Source organism: Podarcis cretensis, assembly GCF_951804945.1.
Source record: "Podarcis cretensis genome assembly, chromosome: 2".
NCBI lineage: Eukaryota > Metazoa > Chordata > Lepidosauria > Squamata > Lacertidae > Podarcis > Podarcis cretensis.
The window spans coordinates 28,975,536-28,999,738 of record NC_137171.1 but is presented as its reverse complement, the minus strand read 5'-3'; the positions used below and the strand labels follow the sequence as shown (position 1 = coordinate 28,999,738).

Here is a 24,203-nt window from a genome sequence, read left to right as displayed (position 1 = left end):
ATGGTTTAAAATTTGAAACGAGCGATGCCGGGAGGTTCCACTTTGTCAGGGAATCACAGCCATGCTCAATTCCTTGTGCCCATGGGTATGTAGAGAATATTTGGAGCTCCTCTTTGAGAAAGCACTCTGCACATGTTTAAATGCAATATTTTTGCATGTGCTGTACAAGCCTAACATGGGGAGGGAGCAGGGTTTAAAAACTGTGACACCCTCATCTCAAAAGCACACCAGCCTTGCCTAGGAATCTCTCTTATTCAGGCTTGGCAATTACGAAAGATACTTCTAAGTTTCTACATAGCGTGATCACTATTGTCACGTAGGAATTCATGTAAGAGAACACACCTTCTTACTGTTAACTCCCTATAGCTTTTACCCATCTTTCCCCTTACATATTTGCTAATGAGACACCTGCCAGCTTACTTTTCCTACATGGAGGTCACACTGACCATATGGCCCCTTGAATTACCTTATTTAGAACACTCAGCTCGTAGCTTACTCTCAGGGCTCTTGCTACTTCCTAATTAAGGTTGCTAGTTATGCTCTGTTTGAGCAGGAATGCCACCGATTCTCGAAGAGTGCTCTGTGGCTCACCACCAATGTTCCCTTCACTGAGAACAGTCCCAGTTTCCACATCACAGGCCCAAAACGTCTTCACTGTGGAAGCAAACCTATCCCTGTGCACCACTAATCCACAGACCTCCTGCCAGCAGTGTATGGAAGTCTAGAACATGACATGGAACATAGGAAGCAACCTTACACTGAGCTGGACCGCTGGTTTGTCTAGTTCACTACTGTCCACACTGATGGGCAGCAGTTGTGCAGGGTTCAGGCAGGGATCTCTCTAAGTTCTACCTGCAGGTGCTGGAGACCGAACCTGGGGTTTTCTGCATGCAAAACAGATGCTCTGCCACTGAGCTACGGTCCTGCAAGATGGGATTGGGTGCAAAGCTAGTTGCCCCAGAGAGTTACACTGAAATGGGAGAGTCAAGTGCTTTGGACTGATAAAGGGACACAATCTTTTCCATGCGACTGCCGGGAGCTGCTCTGCCCAGAATCTCCTTATTTGTCAGAGGCATCCGTACATGAGAGGACTGGCAGAGAGCACATCTAATTCTAGGAAGCCCCCATTTTTCTGTCGTATTTCCACAGTAACAGCTTAAAAGCTTGGACCGGAGGACTTCCAGCAAGGACCTGCTCTGAGGTTATGCTTCACTCACCAGATCAGCAGAGCCCGAGGCTGTGTGTTTTGACTAAGAAAGAGCTCCTGTGTCCAAGAGCAATCTCTGTGTCAGTGGCCTTTAAAAGCATTGCGAGGGAAAGGGAGGGGAGAAACCAGCAGCGGAAAGGAGAAAATCTCCTGTATCCAAGGAATATCTTCCCCCTTGCTTACAGAGAAACAAAAGAACGAAAGAAACTCCACTTGTTTCAGGTTATCAGAAGACTGCCAACTACCAGCAAAGGAAGACCTGGCTCCATCATGGGCTGAGTAAGGTCCAGCAGCTCAGCCTCGCTTGCTCTAGGGATCCCCAGTGGTTCTGCTGCCTGGTGATAACCAGGGAAGAGCAAGAATGAAGGTAGCAAATAGTGCCTGAATAAACCTGGGCACCATGTGACTATTATGTACAAACTTTCTTGGACTGGACTGTGCAAATCTTTCGTGAGCTGCTCTGGGAGTCTCTCGGGGCTATAAAGCAGGATAACAGCATGATAAATCAATCCAGGTGCAGACTGCTTGGAGCAAGGGAACGGACTTTTTTTTCCAGGGGAGCTGTTCCCCTTTCAGAGCAACCTTGAATAGAGAGAGGAGTGTGCTCTCCATTACAAGCAGGGGCGGCTATTTTCTCCTGGAAGCGCTATCGCTTTCACAGTTGGCTTACGGCACCGATGGGATTGTGGTGCCCAGGTGGCTGCAGCCTCAGATTACAAACTCCCAAGATTACGCCAAGGCAAGATGACCTGGCCTTGCAAACCTAGCCTTGATTGGGTTGTTCCTTTCTTTCACAGAAACTACGAGCTGAGCACACACACACACACACACACACACACACACACACACACCAAGGGCTGCCGGGGAGGGAGATGGGAGCCCCCACATGTGCATCTGGGGGGCAGAGCAAGGACAGCGCTTACCCTCCAGCTTGCTGTCTGCATTCTCCTCCACATTACGAATCTCCCTCTGCTCCGCTTGGGCTGGCTCCGGCCTCTCTGGAGCAGGCAGCTCCCTTTTTTCACCTGCATACCAGGGACAGACAGACAGACACTCCTTGATGGGGAAAGGAAAGCGACAGATGTTCTCTGCCTCTCCACCCCCGCCTCCCCTCCCCACTCTGCACGCCGCTTTTATCCAACTTGATGACTGCAGAAAAAGTCATAAAATTATTTAACAGCGCTAGAGCCTGCTGGCAACAAAACCAGGGCTAACTGCCCGAGCCCATTGAAATGCAAACCCTAACCCTACAGAGCTTCACAGTGGGCACTTAGCAATGTGGCACCTGTCGAGCTCTTCTAGCCCTGGGTCCCTGGTGAGCAGCACAGCACAGCACAGCACCTGATGCTTTCGCAAGCGAGCAAGCTACTGCAAAGTAGATAATGCAGGATCTGTCAATGGCAGGCAATTCGTTGCACGCACCCCAGCAATGACTAAAAGAGGCGAACTGATCCAGCCACACTTACAATGGAGGCAGTGGCTGAGCAGGGGCCTGAGAACTCTTGACTGGAAAATTCCCATATAGAAAGACTCATTAAAAGCGAGGTACAGTGGACGCTCGGGTTGCGAACGTGATCCGTGCGGGATGCACGTTTGCAACCCGCAGTGGCACATCTGCACACGCGTGGGTTGTGATTTGGCGCTTCTGCGCATGTGCAAAGCGCGATTTAGTGCTTCTGCACATGTGTGACCGCCAAAACCCGGAGGTAACCCATTCCGGTACTTCCGGGTTTCGGCGGCCCGTCACCCGAAAAACACAACCTGAAGCGTCTGTAGCCCGAGGTATGACTGTACAAAAGAAGCAAACCCTTTTTATTTCACTCAAGATGGCAGAAACTGTTGTCTTGCTGTAGGATGTGGATCTTTATCTTTTCCCTTTTTTGGCATGGGCAGGAGGAAAATGCCAGTGCAAATTGGGCTCTGGGGAAGGGCGTGCAGAGGTCATGTGGCGAGAGGGGTTAGCTATGGATAAGCACCAGGAAAGGGAAAGCCAAGTGATTTATTGAGCCTTTGGAGGCTCCGGCTGTGTGCAACTCAGGTGCCCCTGCAGCCAGCGGTGCCCTCTTCCAGAATTCTGCGACGATAGCCAAGCGCTGCACTGATTTGCGGTTTAACTGCAGAAATGCAAAATATCTCAGGGTCCCAAGGGATAAAAACAAACTCCCTAGGAAGATGCATGGGTAAGGCACCCACCTGTCTCAATCTCCTTCTCGGGTTGCATCTTTTCCTTCAAGTGTTCAGCTTGCTGCAGGCGGGCGCCATCCCTCTCGCCATAATTGTCCAGCTGGATGTCTTTGTAAGGGGGGCGTTCATCCTCGTGGGCAGGAGGCTTGGGTTCTTTCCCTGGGTGGTCCTCCACCTTTTTCTGGCCACCTTCTCCCTTTGCCTGTTCGGGAACAGGCTTCAGCTGTGCCTGTTCCTGCTCCTTCCCCAACACAGCAATCCCCTCCACCAGGTCATTCTTCTTGGCTGGTGGCTGCTTGTCTTCAGGCTCCTCGTGGTCCTGGCCCTCATCCACCAAGACCTGGTCATGTGGCACCGGGGGCTCGTGGCGGTGGGCTTCTCCTACAGGCTGTGCAATGCCTGTGGGGAGAGAAGGAAGGTGGGTCAGCCAGCAAAGAGCAGAGGACGCACTGCAAAGGAAGGTGTCACCCCCTGCCATCTCATCTACCTGGCTGAAGGCAAAATTAAACTAGAATTAGGAACTACAGGAAGAGCTGTGGAATTGGCTAAGTTCACAGACAGTCTCTCACTTTTCCCAGCTCCAGTTCTAAATTACCTTGGTCAGGCCGGTCCAGTTGCACCTCCTCTTTCGGCTTCTCCTTCTCGCCTCTCTTAGGCACGTCCATGGGATCCAAGATCTGTGCCTTTTCCAGCTCTTCATTCCCGTTCTGCAATTTGGGTTTGTCGCGGTCATCGGCCGCTTCTTCAATGGCTGGTTTCTGGTCTGAAAAGGGTGGAGATGGTTAAGCAAGCAAGGAAGGCTACGATTCTTGCACTGCTAAGCTGGCTTAGGCCAAACTGTGTATTGCACAGGAGGTCTGCAACTGGATCTCCTGTTGCTTTCTGCTCTTAATTAAATGCAGCTGTGCAGGAGAGGTATTGACAATTTGATTGGAGCAGCAATGCGGTTTGACCCTTTTCTCTTGCACCCCTGATCTAAATTCCACTCTACTGCTATTTGACCTAGGGTAGGTGGGGGAGGGCTACAAGTCAAACAGAAACTAGAGGAAGCAAATTTGGGGGAATTGTATGGGAGCCCTCCCCCCTTCCCTTGTGCCTTTTCAGTTGTTTAACAGCTCCCCCACCCACCCACATGCTGCATTTCATTGAACAAGTAAGCATTGGGAGATCTGGTCATGAATTTCCTCCATTCACCTAAGTCCTCCCTGCCCTGTGCTGCACTTAAAGGTAAAGGTAAAGGGATCCCTGCCCATTGGGTCCAGTCGTGGCTGACTCTGGTGTTGCGGCGCTCATCTCGCTTTATTGGCCGAGGGAGCCAGCGTACAGCCTCGGGGTCATGTGGCCAGCATGACTAAGCCGCTTCTGGCGAACCAGAGCAGCGCACGGAAACGCCGTTTACCTTCCCGCCGGAGTGGTACCTATTTATCTACTTGCACTTTGACGTGCTTTCGAACTGCTAGGTTGGCAGGAGCAGGGACCGAGCAACGGAAGCTCACCCCGTCGCAGGGATTCGAACCGTCGACCTTCTGATCGGCAAGTCCCAGGCTCTGTGGTTTAACCCACAGGGCTGCACTTACTAAGAACAACTGAGATGCTGCTGCTGGAGCCACTAGATGGCAGCATTGCTCTTGCTCATTTGCATTCTGTGCATGTCAAGCAGCAGGACAGGCACAGTGAAGAAGCCAGGCACGGCCAAGGGAACTCACCTGCTGGGGTTAGCAACCAGGAGGAAACATAACAGGGGATTGGCTTACACGGCCTCCACAATAAAAAGGGCAGAGGAAGAAAACAGTCACAGCAGGCGAGGAAGATATAACAAGCACCAAAAAAAGAGGAATCCCCAGATGGGAGAGGACCAAGAAAGCTTGATAAGCTGCCAGAAAGAAACACAAGCGGCAGTTTGGGGGCCTGTTAATTCACTGCATCCTCCTGAAGGAATCGCCAGCAGATCCCTCTCTGCTTGCAAAGATCATTGGACAAAACAAACAGCATGGCTAGAAAGCGGGGAACGAGGGGGGGAGCACACAGCAGGCTCCAGTCTTTCCCAATAATACCTCGGTTTAAAGCCTGCAATTACCCTAGATTACCACTCTGCAGGGAGGCAGCCTGCAGCAAACAAGAGAGAGAGACTCCTGTCCTGGTTAAGAAAAAAGCCAAACCTCTGCAGGCCAAATCCTCGGCTCCCTACATCAAGAGATGCACATGAGGGGGGGCATACCCGTCTCGCTCGCAGCTGCTTTTCGGTCAAATGGTAAGTACCACCAACCACCACCACCCTTGCCAGGAAAGCAACAAACCAGCCTTTCCCAGCCTGCTGCCTTCCAGCTGTGCTCGCTGGGCCTTGTGGAATCAGTCTAAAACATCTGGAGGGCACCAGGTCGGGGAAGTTGCCATAAGACGTTGCATTTTCCTACCCAGTCACCAGGGGCCTGAGGATACAGTTCTGCAAGCAGAGCAGAGCTTGCCCTGACTGTTCCCTCGCTCCTGGCAGCAGCTGAAATCGCGCCAAGCATTTCCTGCACGGTTAAGTCTGAAATAGACATTTTCACACTTACACTCCACCCTGTGCCATTTTCACTCTCGCCTCCTCCTGGGAATCAAAACTCTGCTTACACCTACGCTTCCAAGTGGGGGCAGAGGACTTCCAGCAGGTATACGGAGGTAGTTTTGAGAGGCTGGGAGCAGCGAGCCTCCAATTTGCTCCGGGTGGAGTCTCCAGAGACTACCAGTCTGTGTATGCGTGCAAATGACCGTGGGGTGTGTGCCAAACTAGGTCTTGGACCCAGGTGAACTAAAAACTAGCTTTGCCCTGAGCAAAGTAAGTAACCAATAAGAGCCCTGCTAGATCAGCTGAAATGCCCATCTAATTCCATGTCCTGTTCTCACACGGTCTATCCAGAAGCTTCTGAGATGCCCCCAAGCAGCACTCCCTGCACCTAAGATTCCCTGCGAACGGTATTTGGAGGCTTACTGCCTCCAGCAGCATTATCCTCCATGAAAGGAGGTCCTCTGTGGGTCCTCCTCTCTGAGTGGGCTCACCTCTTCGCTCCTGCCCAGTTAAATCACACCGCTGCCCAAAGGGAGAATGCAAGGCAAGTAGAGGATGCTGATGCTCCTTCTTGTGTCACTACTTGCACGCTCAGAGATAGCAGGTGAAAAGGCAGTGAGAATAAGGAGCAGCTGGGTCAGGAGGTTCTGGGGTGTCGCTGTGGGGCAGGGGGCTGCAGCAGTGTGCAGCCTTGGCAGATGCCCAACAATGGCAGCCTGGCACTAGCTCTGTTTTCCAGGGGAAATTCTTCTCCTCTCACCCAGCAAGAAAAGAGAGAAGATGGATTGAACAAGCCATTCAGAACATGCAACTGGGCAAATCTCCAGGGCCAGATGGGTTGACCTCCAAGTATTATAAGACATTAAAAGACTACTTGATACAACCATTGATGGAGGTTAGCAATGAAATTATGGAGGGGAAGAGGGCGCCGGAATCGTGGAAGGAAGCCTTTATCACATTGATACCAAAATCGGAAGCTGAAAAGACACAACTTAAGAACTATCGTCCCATCTCTCTTTTAAATGTGGATTACAAAATATTTGCAGACATTTTGGCAAGTAGACTCAAAAAAGTTCTAAATGAAGTAATCCACAAGGACCAGGCAGGCTTTCTCCCAGGCAGACATTTGTTCGCCAATACAAGGAACATTATTGACATTTTGGAATTTCTGCAAACAGATATAAATACAAAAGCAGTATTAATTTTTATAGATGCGGAGAAGGCCTTTGATAATATTTCCTGGAAATATATGAAGGGAAATTTAAAAGAAATGGGAGTGGGACAGGGTTTTGAGAATGGGATTGATGCAATATATTCAGAACAAAAGGCCAAATTGATAGTTAACAATGTGGTTACAGAAGAGTTTAAAATTGAAAAAGGAACACGACAAGGCTGCCCCATTTCCCCTTTGCTTTTTATTTCGGTCCTGGAGGTGCTCTTGAATATGATTAGAGAGGACCGGTTGGTGTAAGGAATTCAGGTCGGAGCGAAACAATATAAACTTAAAGCTTTTGCAGATGACCTAGTTTTGACCCTGCAGGAGCCAGAATCTAGTACGAAAAGAGTATTACAATTGATTCAAGACTTTGGTTGGGTGGCGGGTTTTAAATTAAACAAACAGAAAACTAAGGTGTTGGAAAAAAATTTGACAGATACAGAGTCAGAACGGTTTCAGAGAGAGACAGAATTAAAAGTGGTTAAAAAAGTAAAGTACCTAGGGGTAAACATAACAGCAAAAAATCTGAGTCTATTTAAGGATAACTATGAAAAATGTTGGTCAGAAATTAAGAGAGACTTAGATAGTTGGACAAAATTGAAACTTTCCTTGTTAGGCCGAATTGCTGCTATCAAGATGAATGTATTGCCAAAAATGCTGTTTTTGTTCCAAACACGGCAGATTGTGGACAAGACGGAGTGCTTCCGGAAGTGGCAGAGAGACATCTCTAAGTTTGTCTGGCAGGGCAAAAAGCCCAGAATTAAGTTTAAGATATTAACGGATGTGAAAGAAAGAGGGGGCTTTGCCCTGCCAGACCTAAAGTTGTATTATGAAGCCGCAGCTTTCTGCTGGCTAAAAGATTGGCTACTTCTCGAAGACACTGACGTATTGGACTTGGAAGGTTTCAATAACGCTTTTGGTTGGCATGCATACTTATGGTATGACAAGGTTAAGATCAATAAGGCCTTTAAGAACCATATTGTCAGAAAAGCAGTGTTTAATGTCTGGACAAAATATAAAGACTTATTGGAAAACAAAACTCCAAGGTGGCTTTCACCTCTGGAAGCTAAGGCCCGAAAAAGACCCAATATGGAGGCCAAATGGCCAAAATATTGGGAAATACTAGAAAAAGAAGGAGACAATTGGAAATTGCAGAGTTTGGAGAAATTAAAGGATAAAGTGCGAGACTGGTTACACTACGCTCAGATTAAAGAAGTTTTTAAAAATGACAAAAAGTTAGGGTTCCAGGTGGAGAAATCGAAATTGGAAACAGAACTGTTAGAACCTAAGACTAAGGTACTTTCAAGAATGTATAACTTGCTGTTAAAATGGAACACACAAGACGAAACGGTTAAATCGGCTATGATAAAGTGGGCACAGGATATTGGGTATAATATCATGTTTGATGACTGGGAAAGGTTGTGGACCACTGGGTTGAACTTCACTGCTTGTAACGCTTTGAAGGAAAATGTATTGAAAATGATATATAGATGGTACATGACCCCAGTTAAACTTGCCAAAATATACCACCTGTCTGATAATAAATGTTGGAAATGTAAAGAAAATGAAGGAACATTCTTTCACCTCTGGTGGACGTGCCCTAAAGTGAAGGCTTTCTGGGAAATGATATATAATGAGTTGAAAAAGGTATTTAAGTATACCTTCCTTAAGAAACCAGAGGCCTTTCTTCTGGGTATTGTCGGCCAGAGGGTGATAAAGAAGGACAGAACTTTTTTCTTGTATGCAACAATGGCAGCAAGGATACTCATCGCTAAATATTGGAAAACCCAAGATCTACCCACACTGGAAGAATGGCAGATGCAACTGATAGACTATATGGAACTGGCTGAGATGACCGGCAGAATCCGAGACCTGGGAGAGGAGAGGGTTGAAGAAGATTGGAAGAAATTCAAGATTTACCTACAAAAATATTGTAATTTGGTTGAATGTTAATAAGGATGCTAGATCACAAACAATTGAGCACCACTAAAAATAGTTGGAATTAGGATGATAAGTGAGATTGAGGAAAATATAAATTTTTTGGAGAATTATTAATTATATTTAAACGAGCGGGACATAAGAACGCAAACAAGTTGATAAATTGCTGGCAAAAATTTATAATGATGTAAGTGGGAGTGGGAGACGTGAGGGAGTCCAAAGAAGTTATGAAACTATGTTATGAAATATGTTACATTGTTTACTAATTTTGCATTGGTATTTAAAAATCTCAATAAAATATTATTAAAAAAAAAAAAAAGAGAGAAGATGCATGTGTGCATAGCTGAATAAGTGTGTTTATTTCTGTGGTGTGAGCATGCAGGGAGTTAGGGCTATGTACACACTGCATTAAAAATAAAGACCCTTATAAACACACAAAGTTAATCAATGTGCATACATTTGTTTATTTTGCATGATTTATTCTGCTTGTGCTATTCAGGAGAGGAAATACAGATTTAAACAAGGCAACAAAGTCTCACTACCCCCTGGAAATACTGCTTAGCCGTCTCCCCTCAGCATTTGCAATTTCACCCAGACACAATGATCCTAACTTTTCTTCACAGTCTAGTCTCCACAATCCTAGCAACTAGAAACCTGTAATATAGGAGAAATGGAAAAGCTAAGAGTAGCACGGATGCTGAATTCTTTAGGTAAAGGTAAAGGGATCCCTGACAGTTAAGTCCAGTGATGGGCGACTCTGGGGTTGCAGCGCTCATCTTGCTTTACTGGCTGAGGGAGCCGGCGTTTGTCCACAGACAGCTTCTGGGTCATGTGGCCAGCATGACTAAGCCACTTCTGGTGAAACCAGAGCAGCGCACGGAAATGCTGTTTACCTTCCCGCCGGAGTGGTACCTATTTATCTACTTGCACTTTGACGTGCTTTCGAACTGCTAGGTTGGCAGGAGCAGGGACCAAGCAATGGGAGCTCACCCCGTCGCGGGGATTTGAACCGCCAACCTTCTGATTGGCAAGCCCTAGGCTCTGTGGTTTAGACCACAGTGCCACCCAATACCAAATTCTGCACAAAGATAGTGGAATATCAGAACACACACGGTTCAGCACATCTAGGCCTTAATTCTTACCCTGTGTCTGGATGTGCCACTTCAAATTGCAGGTGGGGATTTACAGAAACTTTAAGCATCATAGGTAGCATGACAAGGATGAGGGGTTTGGCCTAGCGTTCTCCCAGAAATGTTGCTGTTTTATGTGTAGGAGTCTTTTTTCTCAAGGGGAACCATTTCACCATTTGAGCTCCCACCTGCCATCTGAAGTGGTACTGCTCAGTTTTACCACCTCTGTGAGAAGGAGGGCTCTAGGCAACAGAATGCAACAGTTGAAAACTGCTACAAGCCAGGTAAGAGGTGGCATAAACTGGCACAAAACACCCACAGAGAGCTTGGGGGAAAGCCCCCAAGGTGAACATGAAAGCAAGTCAGGGAATAATTTTGCAAAGAAGCACAGTCACGTGAAACCAATTGCTGCTTGGCTCAGAGGGTCGGGCTACTGGTATTGCTTCCTCCTCCGCTCCGCAGTCCAGAATTGTGTCCTAGAGGCAACGTGTCCCAGAGGCAAACGTCTCTGAGAAAGAAGAGAGCAGGGCCCCTGGCACAGTGAGAATGTTCAAAGTGAAGAGAAACTGTTGGGGGTGGAACTACGCAACCAATACAGGCATAGGAACACAGGAAGGTACCTTATACCAGGCATAGGCAAAATTGCCCCTCCAGATGTTTTGGGACTACAATTCCCATCATCCCTAGTTAACAGGACCAGTGGTCAAGGGTGATGGGAATTGTAGTCCCAAAACATCTGGAGGGCCGAGTTTGTCTATGCCTGCCTTATACCAAGTCAGACCATTGGGTCCATCTAGCTCAATTCTGTCTACACTGACTGACAGTGGCTTCTCCAGGATTCAAAGCAGGGATCTCTCCAAGCCATACCTGGAGATGCTGGGGATTGAACCTGGGTCTTCTGATTGGAAGGCAGATGTTCCACCATTGAGCTAGAGCCCTTTCCAGCAGCACAGCATCACCAAACTCTTTCTTCAAAGCTTTGCTGCCCTGGCCCCTGGGGAGGAACCTGGCAGGTTGGGAAGTTTGATAAAGCCTTGTAGAAGCTGCCAGATAAGACAAGGCAGCATTGGGTGGGCTACAGGAACCTAGGCAGAATATGGGCAGCACAGATTTCTCAATTCCCCAGTACAGGTGGTGGACTCTCCTTCCTTGGAGGTTTTTAAACAGAGGTTGGGTGACCATCTGTTATGGATGCTTTAGCTGAGATTCCTGCATTGCAGGGGGTTCCAACTCTTAAGATTCTATTGTTTCCCTGTGGTCTTGTGTTTACAGCCGGAAATGGAGCTCACAACATTTTGCACAGAAATGAAGTTCCCGTGCTGCTGAAAGCCAACACTTAGCAATCAGAATAAGTTATGCAAATTTCTAACAAGTCGCTGTATTTTCATATTTTCTCTCTGTTGAACAGTCTATCGGCTTTTGCCCACATAACTTGGATATTTGAGGGTTGGAGGTGGTAAGGAACAGAGGCCTAAAAGGAGGAGCAAATGCAGTATGCATTTAAAAGGAGATGAACGGCCAAGAGGACTGGCACCAGGAGCCATCAAGGAGAACAGGGAGCATGCAGGATACCTAAGTTCTCTGATCTTCAGAAGCCTCACTTCAACGATCCTCTAGTGCTGAGGGCCACTGGCCACATGAAATGTCTCCTCTTGTTAACCACATGCGTTTGGAAGCTTGCTGCTTCCTAACATATGTAAAACAGGGCATGTAATCTTCCCAAACACAATGGTGTGTGCTCCACTACCCGAAAGGCCCACACAGGAAAAATACTGTGCGTTGAACAGTCCTAAGTCATGGAGACACACTGCCCAATAGGCATTATTTTGCCATATAGTAGAATTTGCTTTAAACAAAAATTAATGCATTTGATTTTACATAAAGCTAAGCAAACTCCCTGCCTTGTCCACAGTCACACAGACTGCAAGGACCTTCTTCTCCCTGGCCCTTAAAAGGGGGGGACGACGACTATGATTATGAATAACTTTGGAGAAACCTTGCTGTACAGCTGCAAGGCCAGAGGTTTGGACAGAAATTTGCTAGTTACATTCCGCACCAGTAAACACACCCAAAGCATTAATAAAGTAATGCCTCTGAGACTCCCACCTTATCAGAGGGGGAAGAGAAAACTAAAAAGAAACAGAGAATGTTCTTTATATTTCCTGCATTTCACAGGAGTTTAGGCGGGCAACCTGTACAAAATAAAGCTTGCGGCCGCCAAGCATTCCAGAGCAGGTGAAAAGACCAAGGTCTCGGTGATAAAATTAAATTCCTTGCAGAAGCTTCTGCAGTTTGTAGCAATGGCTGATCCAGGGATAGCCACCGAGTTACAAATCTAACAGGAAGACAGACAGACAGACAGACAGACAGACAGACACACACACACACACACACACACACACACACACACTTTCTCTCTCCCTACACACACAGCGCAAAACAAAAGGAGAGAGATAAAATTCTCCACTCTGTAATAAGACAAAGTTGCCTCTAAGCCGTCATTTTCTCAGCAGGAAGCAAAATTAAGTTCATCATCAGGGCGTGAATTAATGGCCTCTCACGCTGCTTGGAAATCTATAAGGGGCTATATGTGGTTTGCAGAGAACCATTTTGCCCAGGATGTGTAATAATCGCTGAAACTGTAGAGTCGCCCTTGTGGTCCCTTTGGATAATGTTACAGTAATGCTGTGCCTCTTAATGTTTTATGAGGGGTGCTGGGCTTAACAGGAAAAGGCGAAGAGGCTGTAAAAGCTTCTTGGCTTACAAAAACAACAGAATATATATATCTCAGGGCTAAAGAGTTGGGCGGGCAAAGCGTGGAGGGGGGGAGGAAGGAAAAACCCCAAATGTTGGGAGCAAGCCCAAGTGCTGAAGACTGAATGATGGTGCGCACAGAGCCAGCCCAAGCTAAATCATACTACTCTGTCTGCATTGCAACATGGGCGAGGAAGGGGACGTTTCTCACGGGCTTTCGAAGTGTCCCCATTTATTTTAATGGTTCATGAACCGGTCTCTCGGGGACGTAATAAAATCTCATCATGAGCAACCCTAAAAGCTTTTCCTTTTCCCTCTCCAAGAAATCTGACTAGGATAGCAGCAATGTTCCCAGGAAGGTGTGGCTCACTCCAGATTCCTGCCCGCAGCTCCTGCTGCATTACAGCCGATTCAGGCATCTAAGATAGAGTAACCTGATCAAACCGGTTTGTGTTATTGGACAATTTGGGAGAGCATTAATGGGACATAGAGCTGGAAAACATTTCAACCAATGTTTTCTAAAAAACAAACAAACCCAGAATAATTCCTTGATGCTCAGAAATTATCTGTCCTCATAAAACAGAAAAGGAACAGTTTAGCTGGGCAGTCTGAGAAGCAATTTACCCGTATTTTTCGCTCTATAAGACGCACCAGACCACAAGACGCACCTAGTTTTTGGAGGAGGAAAACAAGAAAAAAAATATTCTTAATCTCAGAAGCCAGAACAGCAAGAGGGATCGCTGCGCAGTGAAAGCAACAATCCCTCTTGCTGTTCTGGCTTCTGGGATAGCTGCGCAGCCTGCATTCGCTCCATAAGATGCACACACATTTCCCCTTACTTTTTAGGAGGGAAAAAGTGAGTCTTATAGAGCAAAAAATACGGTACTATATGTGGAAGAAATGTTAGGGACTAGGAAAGAAGGCTGATCACCAAAGAATTGATGCTTTTGAATGATGGTGATGGAGGAGACTCTTGAGAGTCCCATGGACTGCAGGAAGATCAAACCTCTCCATTCTTAAGGAAATCAGTCCTGGGTGCTCACTGGAAGGACAGATTGTGAAGCTGAGGCTCCAATACTTTGGCCACCTCATGAGAAGAGAAGACTCCCTGGAAAAGACCCTGATGTTGGGAAAGATGGAGGGCACAAGGAGAAGGGGACGACAGAGGACGAGATGGTTGGACAGTGTTCTCGAACCTACCAGCATGAGTTTGACCAAACTGCGGGAGGCAGTGGAAGACAGGAGTGTCTGGTCCATGGGGTCACAAAGAGTCAGTCACGACTAAACAACAACAAAAGACTGAGGAAAGTGTGCAAAGGAAACTGCATAAACATCTACTCATTTCACAGGCAGCAAAACTGCAGTTTAAGGTGAGCATCCTTCAGTATCATTTGACATAGCCTCTCCTCCCACTGACCTTTAACTGGGCCCTGGGCTCCTGCGAAAGGAGAGGAATGTGTCAAGAAGCCAAACCTTTGTTCCGTTCAGAAGTTGGGCTACCCATGTCATGGAAAGTGGAGAAAATGAGCGACAGAGGGTGGGATGGGGGGCTACCAATTGGGCAGAAAACGTTGGCATTTTCTATCTATTATAAGGAGATGACAGCTACAAAAGGGTTCCATTTTGAATGTCTGCTTCCATTGATCTCTCTCCTAGGAATAGGTCAGCCTGTTCAAAACTCAGTAAGTTTCTGAAGAGGAAATCAATGAAGTTTAATCCTTGTTGTATATAAAAGAGAAATCCGCTCTAAATATTAACAGCATCGCCTCTCTAGGATCACAGATGTTCAGGTTGTTGTTTTTTTCTAGATTTCGCTGCTAGATTCTAAGTGCGCATGACTCAATTCAGATTTTGGATAAAGAAACAGGTTGCTAACCAACTTACATGCTTCTTTGGCTCTAAAGATCCATGAAGGTAAGACAGACCAGCCTCTGGGACATGAGGTTAGATCCTCTGCAATCAATATGTCCCTAACAAAATAACTCACAGAACAGAGAAATCTAACACTTGGCATCCAGCTAAACTGAAATACAAGCAAACAATTAAAATGTGCTACAGGCAGAGGGCACAAGAAACTAAAAAAGTGCCCCATAACAACACAGGTATGTGCAGAATGAAGCTTTAGGAAGCTAAACACAAAGTACTCAAGCAAGCAAACCACACCATATATTGCAGATATTCCAAAGCGCCCATCAATTTTGGGAAAGGGATGGGGACAGAAGCAGGAGAAGAAATGCAGTTCCCGATCTCTTGGACTAGGCTCACAAGAGAAAGCTTCTATAAATGGAAACACACAACAACACAAATTCTGCCCAGCGGTTAATGCTCCAAACTGCCTTGTTTCTCGCCAATGGTTCAAAGGACTGTGAAAGGGGAGAAAAATCATCTGGAATTAAGATGTTATTTATACAGGGCAGGTATAATGCCCACTGGCAGCACCTTTTCTCATGTGCAAATCCGAAACTGTCAACAGTTGGGGGGGGGGGATGACTATGAAAGTTAAAGTTCAGTAACCTGCACAGTTCTGAATGGTACAACATGGAGTACCGACAGCACAAGTTGCTGAACACAAGAGATACCTCTGAGACAGAGAGAGGTGAAGACAGCGGACAGTGGCAATTATTTAGGCAGGGAGAAAAAAAGAGAACGGTTTGTTTATTGCACAACTTCAGATGCCTTCAAAGTTAATTCATCTGAAAGTAGGGGGGAATTCCTTCCATTTGATAAATCAGGCCTTTGGCGAAAATGTACCCCACAGTATTTAAGAGAAGAACGGGACTTTAATCAATCAGCAGGACAAGTCTTTTCCCCAGTGAGATGTTTTCCAAGCTGGGAATAACTCAGGTGCATTACAGAGTACTTTAATGACTACCTCTGGCTTTCTTGGGATACGAAGGAGGAGGAATAGGTATGGTGAAAGGATCAGCTTGGGTTGCCCAATTCTGATGCCTAGCCTGCAAGGTGACAGTCATGCGCCATGCATTTTAAAACAGGGACCAGGGGGTGGGGTGGTGGGAACCTCCAGCAAAACGTCTTTCCAAAGTCCTTCTTAGGATGCTCAGCATATCATGCTGCAGTGTTAGCCCAGATCCTGACTTGTATGTGAGTCTCTAGCATGGGCGACATTCCAAGATCGGACTGCATTTTGCAGAGGCCCCCCCCCCTCCGCCAAAAATGGGGCTGCAGATGATTCTGCAAGCACATGCCTGGCAAGAATGAGGAGAAGGACTTCCCCCAAGAAGTACAGACCGTAGCTGCTAGCTTTCGCAAGGTTACTGAATGGCATCGGGGAAACTAGTTCACCGTTTTCTCCTGACACACAGACTGTAAAACTGAACAAAAAATGACAGCAGGGCAATAGCTCCTTTTTCTGTGTCGCAGGAGCTATTAAAAGATTGCTCTTCCCAAAGCACAAGGGAGTGCTCCAGCGAGCCAAGCTGTTCCAGCAGCTATTAGAAGCTGAGGAGGGAACGGTGCATAATCCACGTTTCGCACAGAACCCGGGATTCTCGTCTGAAGAATAACCACAAGCAATCTGGCGGTGGGGAGGAAGACAGGGATGACAAGGCAGGTGTATCCAAAAATGCCTGCCACAGGTGCAAGTTTAGAAGCTTGTGTTGCATTCCCCCCCCCATCCTTCCCTATATCCCCTCTGGCCTGCATGCAACGCAGATGTCAGGACTGCAGGCTCTCACCGATAACTGCACATGACGACCATAAATTAAACAGACCAGCAGCACACACAAGACACCAAGCTAGAGCCATGTCTCATCAGATGCAAAAAAAAAAAGGGGGGGGGGAATCCAAGTGGATAGATAAAATATAACAAAACGCTGCGGCCAATTTGGGCTGCTTAAATGACTGTCTGAAACTGTCAGGGAAAGAGCACAGAAAGAACGTGAATCAAGTCTTTGATATAGAAAATCACAGAGAGATGAGGAAAGAGGGAGAGGGGGTGGAATCTAAGCAATGATGTTCATGTAAGGAGCTGAAAAATATTACAAAATCTTAATCCGCCCAGGGAGACCCTCTGGGGGAGGGGAAGGTATCTTTCAAAAGCAGAAAGAAATTGCCTAATTAGATTTTTTCTTTCTTTTCTTTTTTTTTTTAAAAAGTGGGTAATTGCCTTCATGTGCTTTCAAAGGCAGCTTAGCAACCTTTTAACGTACGTATGCACTGTGTGTAATAGCAGAGCCTCTCTGAAAGGGGTTTTATACCTTCCCAAAGAGCGTCTGACAGTAAACCCCCAGCAATACAGATGGGGGCGTAATGGGCACTTGGGTGTCGTTAGTGAAAACACTATTCGAAGTTCGCTGGTCAATACGTGTTCACATAAAAGGGCAGCGTTCTAATATTCATAATCCCCAGGCCCATGGGGCAGGGTTTTAATGAAAGTCTGTACAGTTCTGGGCTCTGCAACATCAAAGGCGGCAATAAAAAACAATAACACGCACACACACACGCACGAAAAAAAGCCCCACACTGCACCTCCTGGCGCACAATTGACAGGCAAGGGGCGCATGGCAAAGGCAGGGTAAGAAAAGGCACAGGGTGGCTGTAGGGATTGCCTCAACACACCAACCCATCAATTAAAGTGGGGCGGGGGGAAGACAGGAGGGGCCCAAAGTCAGGGACAGGCTAAAAACAAACTGCATGCTGCCTGACGAGAAAAGCCATGTGTTTCCGCGAGAGGCTCGTGCAAGAAATAAGAAACAGATGTGGGCCGGAGGAGTGTGCGCCGGGGACAGCCGAGCAACGCTGCAGCCCCATGCATGCTTTGAATGACAGGATGCATCTGCCCGGGGAGCAGAATAAGCAGCGGTTGAGGGAAGGTGGCCGAGGAACAGAGAGCAACTGCTTGAAAGGCAATCTCATGAGGAACAGAAACACAATGAATAAGCAGCGCCACTCAGGTGGAATGGTGCCGCTCCCAGCATGCCTTGGGAGTTGGGTTCATTGTTGTTTGGTTTCCCTCAGGGCCTATTTTTCTGCATTGTTCCCTCTCGTGTGTAGCTGAGGGAGCTTTTGTACACGTGTGGCTTAAACCGACTTGTTCTGGGGTGGCCAGGGGTACATCCCCGCCCATTCTGACGGGGGAGAGAAAATTGTGAGCCCTCCACTCAGAGTGGCCCCAGTGGCTATCATTCCTCAGTTGCCTCAAGACTAGACTAACCAACTACAGTTCAACAACATATGGCCATTTTTGACAACAATCCAGAACTTTTTACTGTGACAGGAATGGAGCTGGCTGGCTGGGGCCACCAGGAGAATGTTAAACCAATGCTCTGTGATTGGAACCAGTTCCCTATTCTCTCCTGGGCACAATTTGAAGTGCTGGTTGTGAGTGGCAAAACCCTAAACAACTGAGCCCCAGTCCCTCCCTCAAGTTCCTTTATAATCTTTGAGGTCTACTAAGGATGCCCTTTAATGAAACCATCTCTGCGTCAGGTTCAGTCAGCAAGGGCAAGGAGAAACACACTCTTGGCAGCAGCCCACTGTGAGCTTGGGAACTCCGGCCCACAGCAGACTTGGCAAAGTGGGGCAGGATTTCATGCAATAATCTTATTTCTGCACTCCTACCCACTTGCACCCCCAAACTCTTACCTGCCCTGAGGTTTGGGGATGGGACTCTACGTCTGAATGAACGAACGAACGAACAAATGAATGAATGAAGAATGAAGTAAAATAATGCAAAGCCTACAATGGCTAAAGTGCTCACTTACATTTCTCTATCACATTCCAGTTGGCACAAACAACATTCACACACAAAGTAAGTGGCATGAGAGAGTGGCTCGATCATATTTGTCAGCGTCACAGATGAAAACGGAGGCCTCAAATCAGTCCCAGCAGTCAACTGTGTAAACCCCTCCTTGGTAGGTAACAAATGAATGGAAAGCTGACAAGCTAGATTCCAGTGCTAACATGCGTATTAGAATGGGGGTGAGGCAAAGGGAGGGTTACACAGCTGCACCCCCAAAGTGAAAGGTGTGATTCATCTTCCTCCAAGGCTGCAAGCTTGCTTAATTCCAAGAGTGGACAACTACACAGCCCTGAGGGCCACATCATAAATATACTATGAACTGGAGGACTACAGCTAATTTGTATACTTCAGCGGCCTGCAATTAACAATTTGCGCGTGAGTTTTACTAGCCAGGAAGATATTGAGCTGCAGCTAGTGAGCAAGCTATGCTCTATAATAGGCTATTCCTATCCTAAATTTGCCACCTTCAGCATGACATGTTTTATTTAACCCTTTAGCTTTTCTTTTATTTTTTTGAAGGAAATACAGTGGTACCTCGGGTTAAGTACTTAATTTGTTCCGGAGGTCCGTTCTTAACCTGAAACTGTTCTTAACCTGAAGCACCACTTTAGCTAATGGGGCCTCCCGCTGCCGCCGCACCGCCGGAGCACGATTTCTGTTCTCATCCTGAGGCAAAGTTCTTAACCCGAGGTACTATTTCTGGGTTAGCGGAGTCTGTAACCTGAAGCGTATGTAACCTGAAGCGTATGTAACTTGAGGTACCACTGTAGTAAGAATCGCAATACAATGCACCTGAGGGTTCAAAAACAAACAAGCAAACTTTTGGCTGATTTTCAAATGCTGGCAATTTCCGTTCCTAAAATTAAAAAGCTGGAATTCTCAGGCCTTTAAAGAAAATCCCACAGGACACACACACAAACCCCTCTTTGGGATGAAAGTGCAACACACTGCTATGTTTTAACGTCAGCCAGCACCTAGCAAAATCAGAGCGGGTGGCAAGTATCGGGCTGAGTCCAAGATTCAATTGATGCAGAAGGATCACCTTCCAGTTTCTCGCACACCTCTGAGGTTAACAGAGAAAGAGATGCGGGCGGCAAGAGATCTTCTGCCATTTAAAGAGGCAGTTTGGGGAGCTTCTTGAGCCGCTGGTGCTCTGAAACTATCCAAGATTCTGTAATTGAATTCAGCGTCACCCCCCTCCTCTTCGAAATGGTATGGGTACGATAGGAAGGAGAAGGAAGGGTATTGCCTTGCAGCTAAGCAAGGGATGTACAAAAGCCTAGACTTGCTGGGGATGGTGAACCCCAGGAGAGAACTTCTTCGCCAAGGCTCTATCAGAAAAGTTCCAGGCTGCACCAGGAACACAGCAAAGGCCTCAAAGGGAATAGAATAAAGCCTCTCCTCTGACTGCCTCCATTCTTTGTCTTCACAATGATATTTCAAATCACTTGGGAACAAAACAACAACAAAAACCAGTCAACTCAAGAAGAATAGGTGAAGAGGGTGCCAGGGTGGGGTGTGTGGGGAGAGCAACACACGGCTTGCTTGAGTTAAGGGGCAATCGAGGGGCAGCAGACACCTGCTTGCGATGGCCTTGTGAGGTGGGACTGCAGCTGTGCCAAGCCATAATTCCATCAGCAACCTTAGTAAACAAATAATAAATAATGCAAGCCAGTAAACAAAGCTGAAGCATAATCGCAGCCTTTGTCAGGACGAAAACTAGCTCCAAATTTATATCCATGCCACGTTTTTGTTTTTTTTAAAGGAGGGGGGGGAGAGGAAAGGAAAAAGAAAGGAGGCTCCCATAAATTTACATAACTTTTGAGCATGATGAATGGGCCACTATTGAAACCTTGGGAAATACATCATCAGTAGAGAGGCTTGAAACAGCACAGCTTTGGCTGCTAGTGCCCTTCATACAGGTGGCCTGGACAGTGCTATCTCAAGGCTTCACAGAGAGTCTTTGATAAAGGGCGCTTGTGTAGTTCTTAACATAATTCACCAGGGGGCACCGTAAGCTGTGGCCTCCCCACGTTGCAGATCTCCCCCCAAAAAGGACAATAATATACTAAAAAGCCATCTCAACACACACACACACACACACACACACACACACACTATCAAGAAAACAACTGAGATGACAACATTTACCCTTTCTTGAAAACCCATTTTTTAATTGTCTAGAGGGTACAACCACCCTGCAGAGATGCAGACGAGGCAATACAGGAGTATTGAAAAGGATCCATTTGTTCAGCTCTTTTGGAGCTGGGGGTGGAACGCAACGTAAGGCTAAGCCTCTTCTTCCACCAGTAAATGTCCTCCCACTCTTCTTCCACTCTTCTCCCCCCCCCCCGGCGCACCCCCTAAATCGGTGCTAGACATTCTCCCAACCCTAGGGTTGTCATATTTCAAAAAGTGAAAATATGGCAATGTGTTGAGCTTTATTTTATTTTTATTTTTTGCAAAATCTCCATCCCACCCCAAGTTTTTTTAGCTATTTTAGGAAAATCACTTCCAATATGGGCTGCCATGCGCCTGGACGTTTTTTTCGGCAGACGAATCCCAGATATGTCCAGGAAATTCAAGACCTATGGCAGCCCTGCTCAACCCTCTGCAGCAGATTTGATGAGGGTGTGAAGGGGGCAGCGGAGTTCTATTGCTCAAGTGGAAACCCTTGAGATACGGGGACAGCAGCACACCCAAACACAGTGGCACGTACCTGAGATTTTCACAGAGTCCTGATCCGACGCTTTCTTCATTTCAGCTGCAAGCTTGCCTGGTTCCACCGCTTCTATTTTTCCTGGGATGTCTTCAATTGCTGATAAGGTGGTATACGTGCTAATGACCAATACTCCCAAGCCAATCCACAGTATGATCTGTGCAAGAGATGTTTCAGATCCTTTAATGGCAGGTCCAAATAAAGTGTGCAAGGAGGGGTGGTGTTGGAATAAAGACATCTAACAGAAACTAGAGGCCTGGGGCCAAATATTAGGCTGGTTATTTCAAAACTAATATCTCTCTCTCTCAGCTTTGCAACTCCTTTTTTTAAAAAAATAATATTTATTAGCAGTTTAAAGATTACAAAAGAAAAGAAAAAGAATTAAACAAGGCAATACAATACTATACAAAAACAAAAAGAAAAACACCACACAACCCAAACCCTAAAACATTGAATCAACCAAACAAAAACAGTTAAAAACACATCCATTAATTTCAATATCATAACTTTCGTTCACTTGTTTCAGCGACCTCCTCACACCTCCCTTTTTTGTATTCCACTTCAATTAACTGTTTCAGCAATTCCTTTCCACCTTCCTGTTTTCTGTCCTGTAATTTATCTTAACATATTCTAACCTTGTTTTCCCCCCCTTTAATACATTTACAATCTTTCTGTACCTAATTCCTTATAACATTTCTGCTAAAGCCATATAACGTCATTCCATCATTTTTCTAACATTCATTAATTTTACAATACTTCTGTAAGTAGTCTTTAAACTTTTTCCAATCTTCTTCCACCGACTCTTCTCCCTGGTCTCAGATTCTGCCAGTCATTTCCGCCAGTTCCACTCAGCTTTGCAACTCCTGACCACAGGCACCTCTCCCCTCTGTACTCCACCAGTTTTCCTTATCACTCATCTCACCGCCACAAACTTCTTCTCTTGTAATATTATTCAACACCTTTCCCTCTTCCACACTTCTTTCATAGATCTCTCTCCCAGCTTCCCTTGCCCTGCTGCCTTCTCCGGTCCCTTGCATTTTCCTTTCCTAAGCTCCTGCTGCTGCTTCTTTTAACCGCTTCTGCCTATCTTTGCCTCCTTCTCAGTGACTCAGCCAATGGAGACCCTTTCTTTCTTCTTTCTGCCCAGGAGTGCTCTCTGTGACATCACGGCAGTTCAACCAACCACAGCAGGGGTTTCAGCAGCACCACTACCACAAACTCCCTTGGAGCACTACAATATAGATTGTGTCTCATTAAAACTGCACTTTACAGTGAACTCACTAACAGTGCAATCTACCAGTGAAAACTATGCATGCGTAAGTCCTTCCGTGTAAGTGTTGTTAAAGCTACACAGATTTCCAAATACTTCCATATGCCTAATTCCTGGATTGCACCCCAACTCGTTAATCATCAGTGTCAGATATAAGAATCACGACTACCACTTTACAGATGAGGACTGAACAACTGATATTTTGCAGCGATTTGTTTCTTGCCACTTCAGATAAAGAAATAATACAGAAACCTGGCTGTTGGAAATTCCTTATAAAGGACCACTTGATCAGGTATAAAGCTTCTATAAATCTGGAGATTGCCATCTGATAGGGTTGCCATATTTCAAAATGTGAAAATCCGGACACAAAAGTTGAGCTTTTGGGGGCAAAATCCATCCTTTCATTCCTTCCTTCCTTCCTCTCCCCTCCTTTTTTTTACCCAAAAGTTGTTTTGTTTTTTGTGTGCAAAATCACCCCCCAAATTAAAGTTTTTAGCTATTTTTTAGGAACGTAGACTTCCAGCTATGTCCGGGACATTCCAGATGTATGGCAGCCCTGTCATCTGAGCAGATATCCTTAGGTGCAGCAAATGAACATGCACAGACCCACAAAAATGTTTTATGAGACTTCAGCACAGTGGGCGTGGGGAAGCTGTGGTGCTCCAGAGGTTGTTCAATTCAAATTCCCATCCTCCCTCATGATTTGCCATGCTAGGTGGGGCTGAGGGGAAGGGAGAGTCCAACAACATCTGAAATGCGCCAGATTTCTCACCCTTCCTTTGGGCCCTGCCTGCATATGATAATCCCGCACCCATCTTACAAAGTCTCCACCCTGAACAATGCAGTTTTCTGTGCATCTTGTACATTCCTGTCACAACCGAACTGGGGGGGAAACATCAAACTTGATATTTGAAATTCAGGAGGCGAGGGAGGAGAGAGGAAGAACCTGCACAGGTGTCCTAGGCCTAAGAGTGTACAGCAATTGCTAAACAAGGCAAAGAAGAGAAAGATGGAAGGACAGAACTACAGACATGCATGATCCCATTAGCTGTGCTCTGAAGAGCTAAAATGTGCTTGGAGCACCTAACCAATTTGCACAGAATCTATATTAGATGCAAAAGCATCCTTGGGGCGGGAATCTTATTCCACTTTAAAATGATGTCCAGCCATCATTGGGAGGGGATGACTTGAAAACAAGGCAACAACGTGAGCTCATGATTCAGAATTCAAACCAAACCAAAACAAAACAATATGTACTTTCCCGATTGTCGGAAGAATGACTTCTCCGCTCCTCGTTCCTTCCTTTCTGTATTCTTCCCCACTAAATTAATCTCTATCCTAAGATTTTTTGCGAGTAGATTATGCAAATGCGCGCAATATCGTTTTAATTTTCATGACTGATTAGTTGCAGAATTAGAGGGGTCTTGCCTCCTAAGGCAGCAGAATTCTAGACTTTCCTGGTCATTACAGCAGTTT

At 46.3% G+C, this 24,203-nt stretch overlaps 1 protein-coding gene across 1 annotated transcript in view; it reads right to left on the bottom strand.

Moving 5' to 3' along the window:
• The window catches only part of SLC38A10 (solute carrier family 38 member 10), an 85,354-nt gene that overhangs the window by 7,220 nt on the left and 53,931 nt on the right, over window positions 1-24,203 (bottom strand). Inside the window, exons 11-14 of the mRNA XM_079965376.1 lie at window positions 21,458-21,614; window positions 3,987-4,154; window positions 3,401-3,790; window positions 2,131-2,232 (exon numbers count right to left, since the gene is read on the bottom strand). Of these exons, the coding sequence (XP_079821502.1) occupies window positions 2,131-2,232; window positions 3,401-3,790; window positions 3,987-4,154; window positions 21,458-21,614 (817 nt within the window). The remainder of the gene's footprint in view (window positions 1-2,130; window positions 2,233-3,400; window positions 3,791-3,986; window positions 4,155-21,457; window positions 21,615-24,203) is intronic.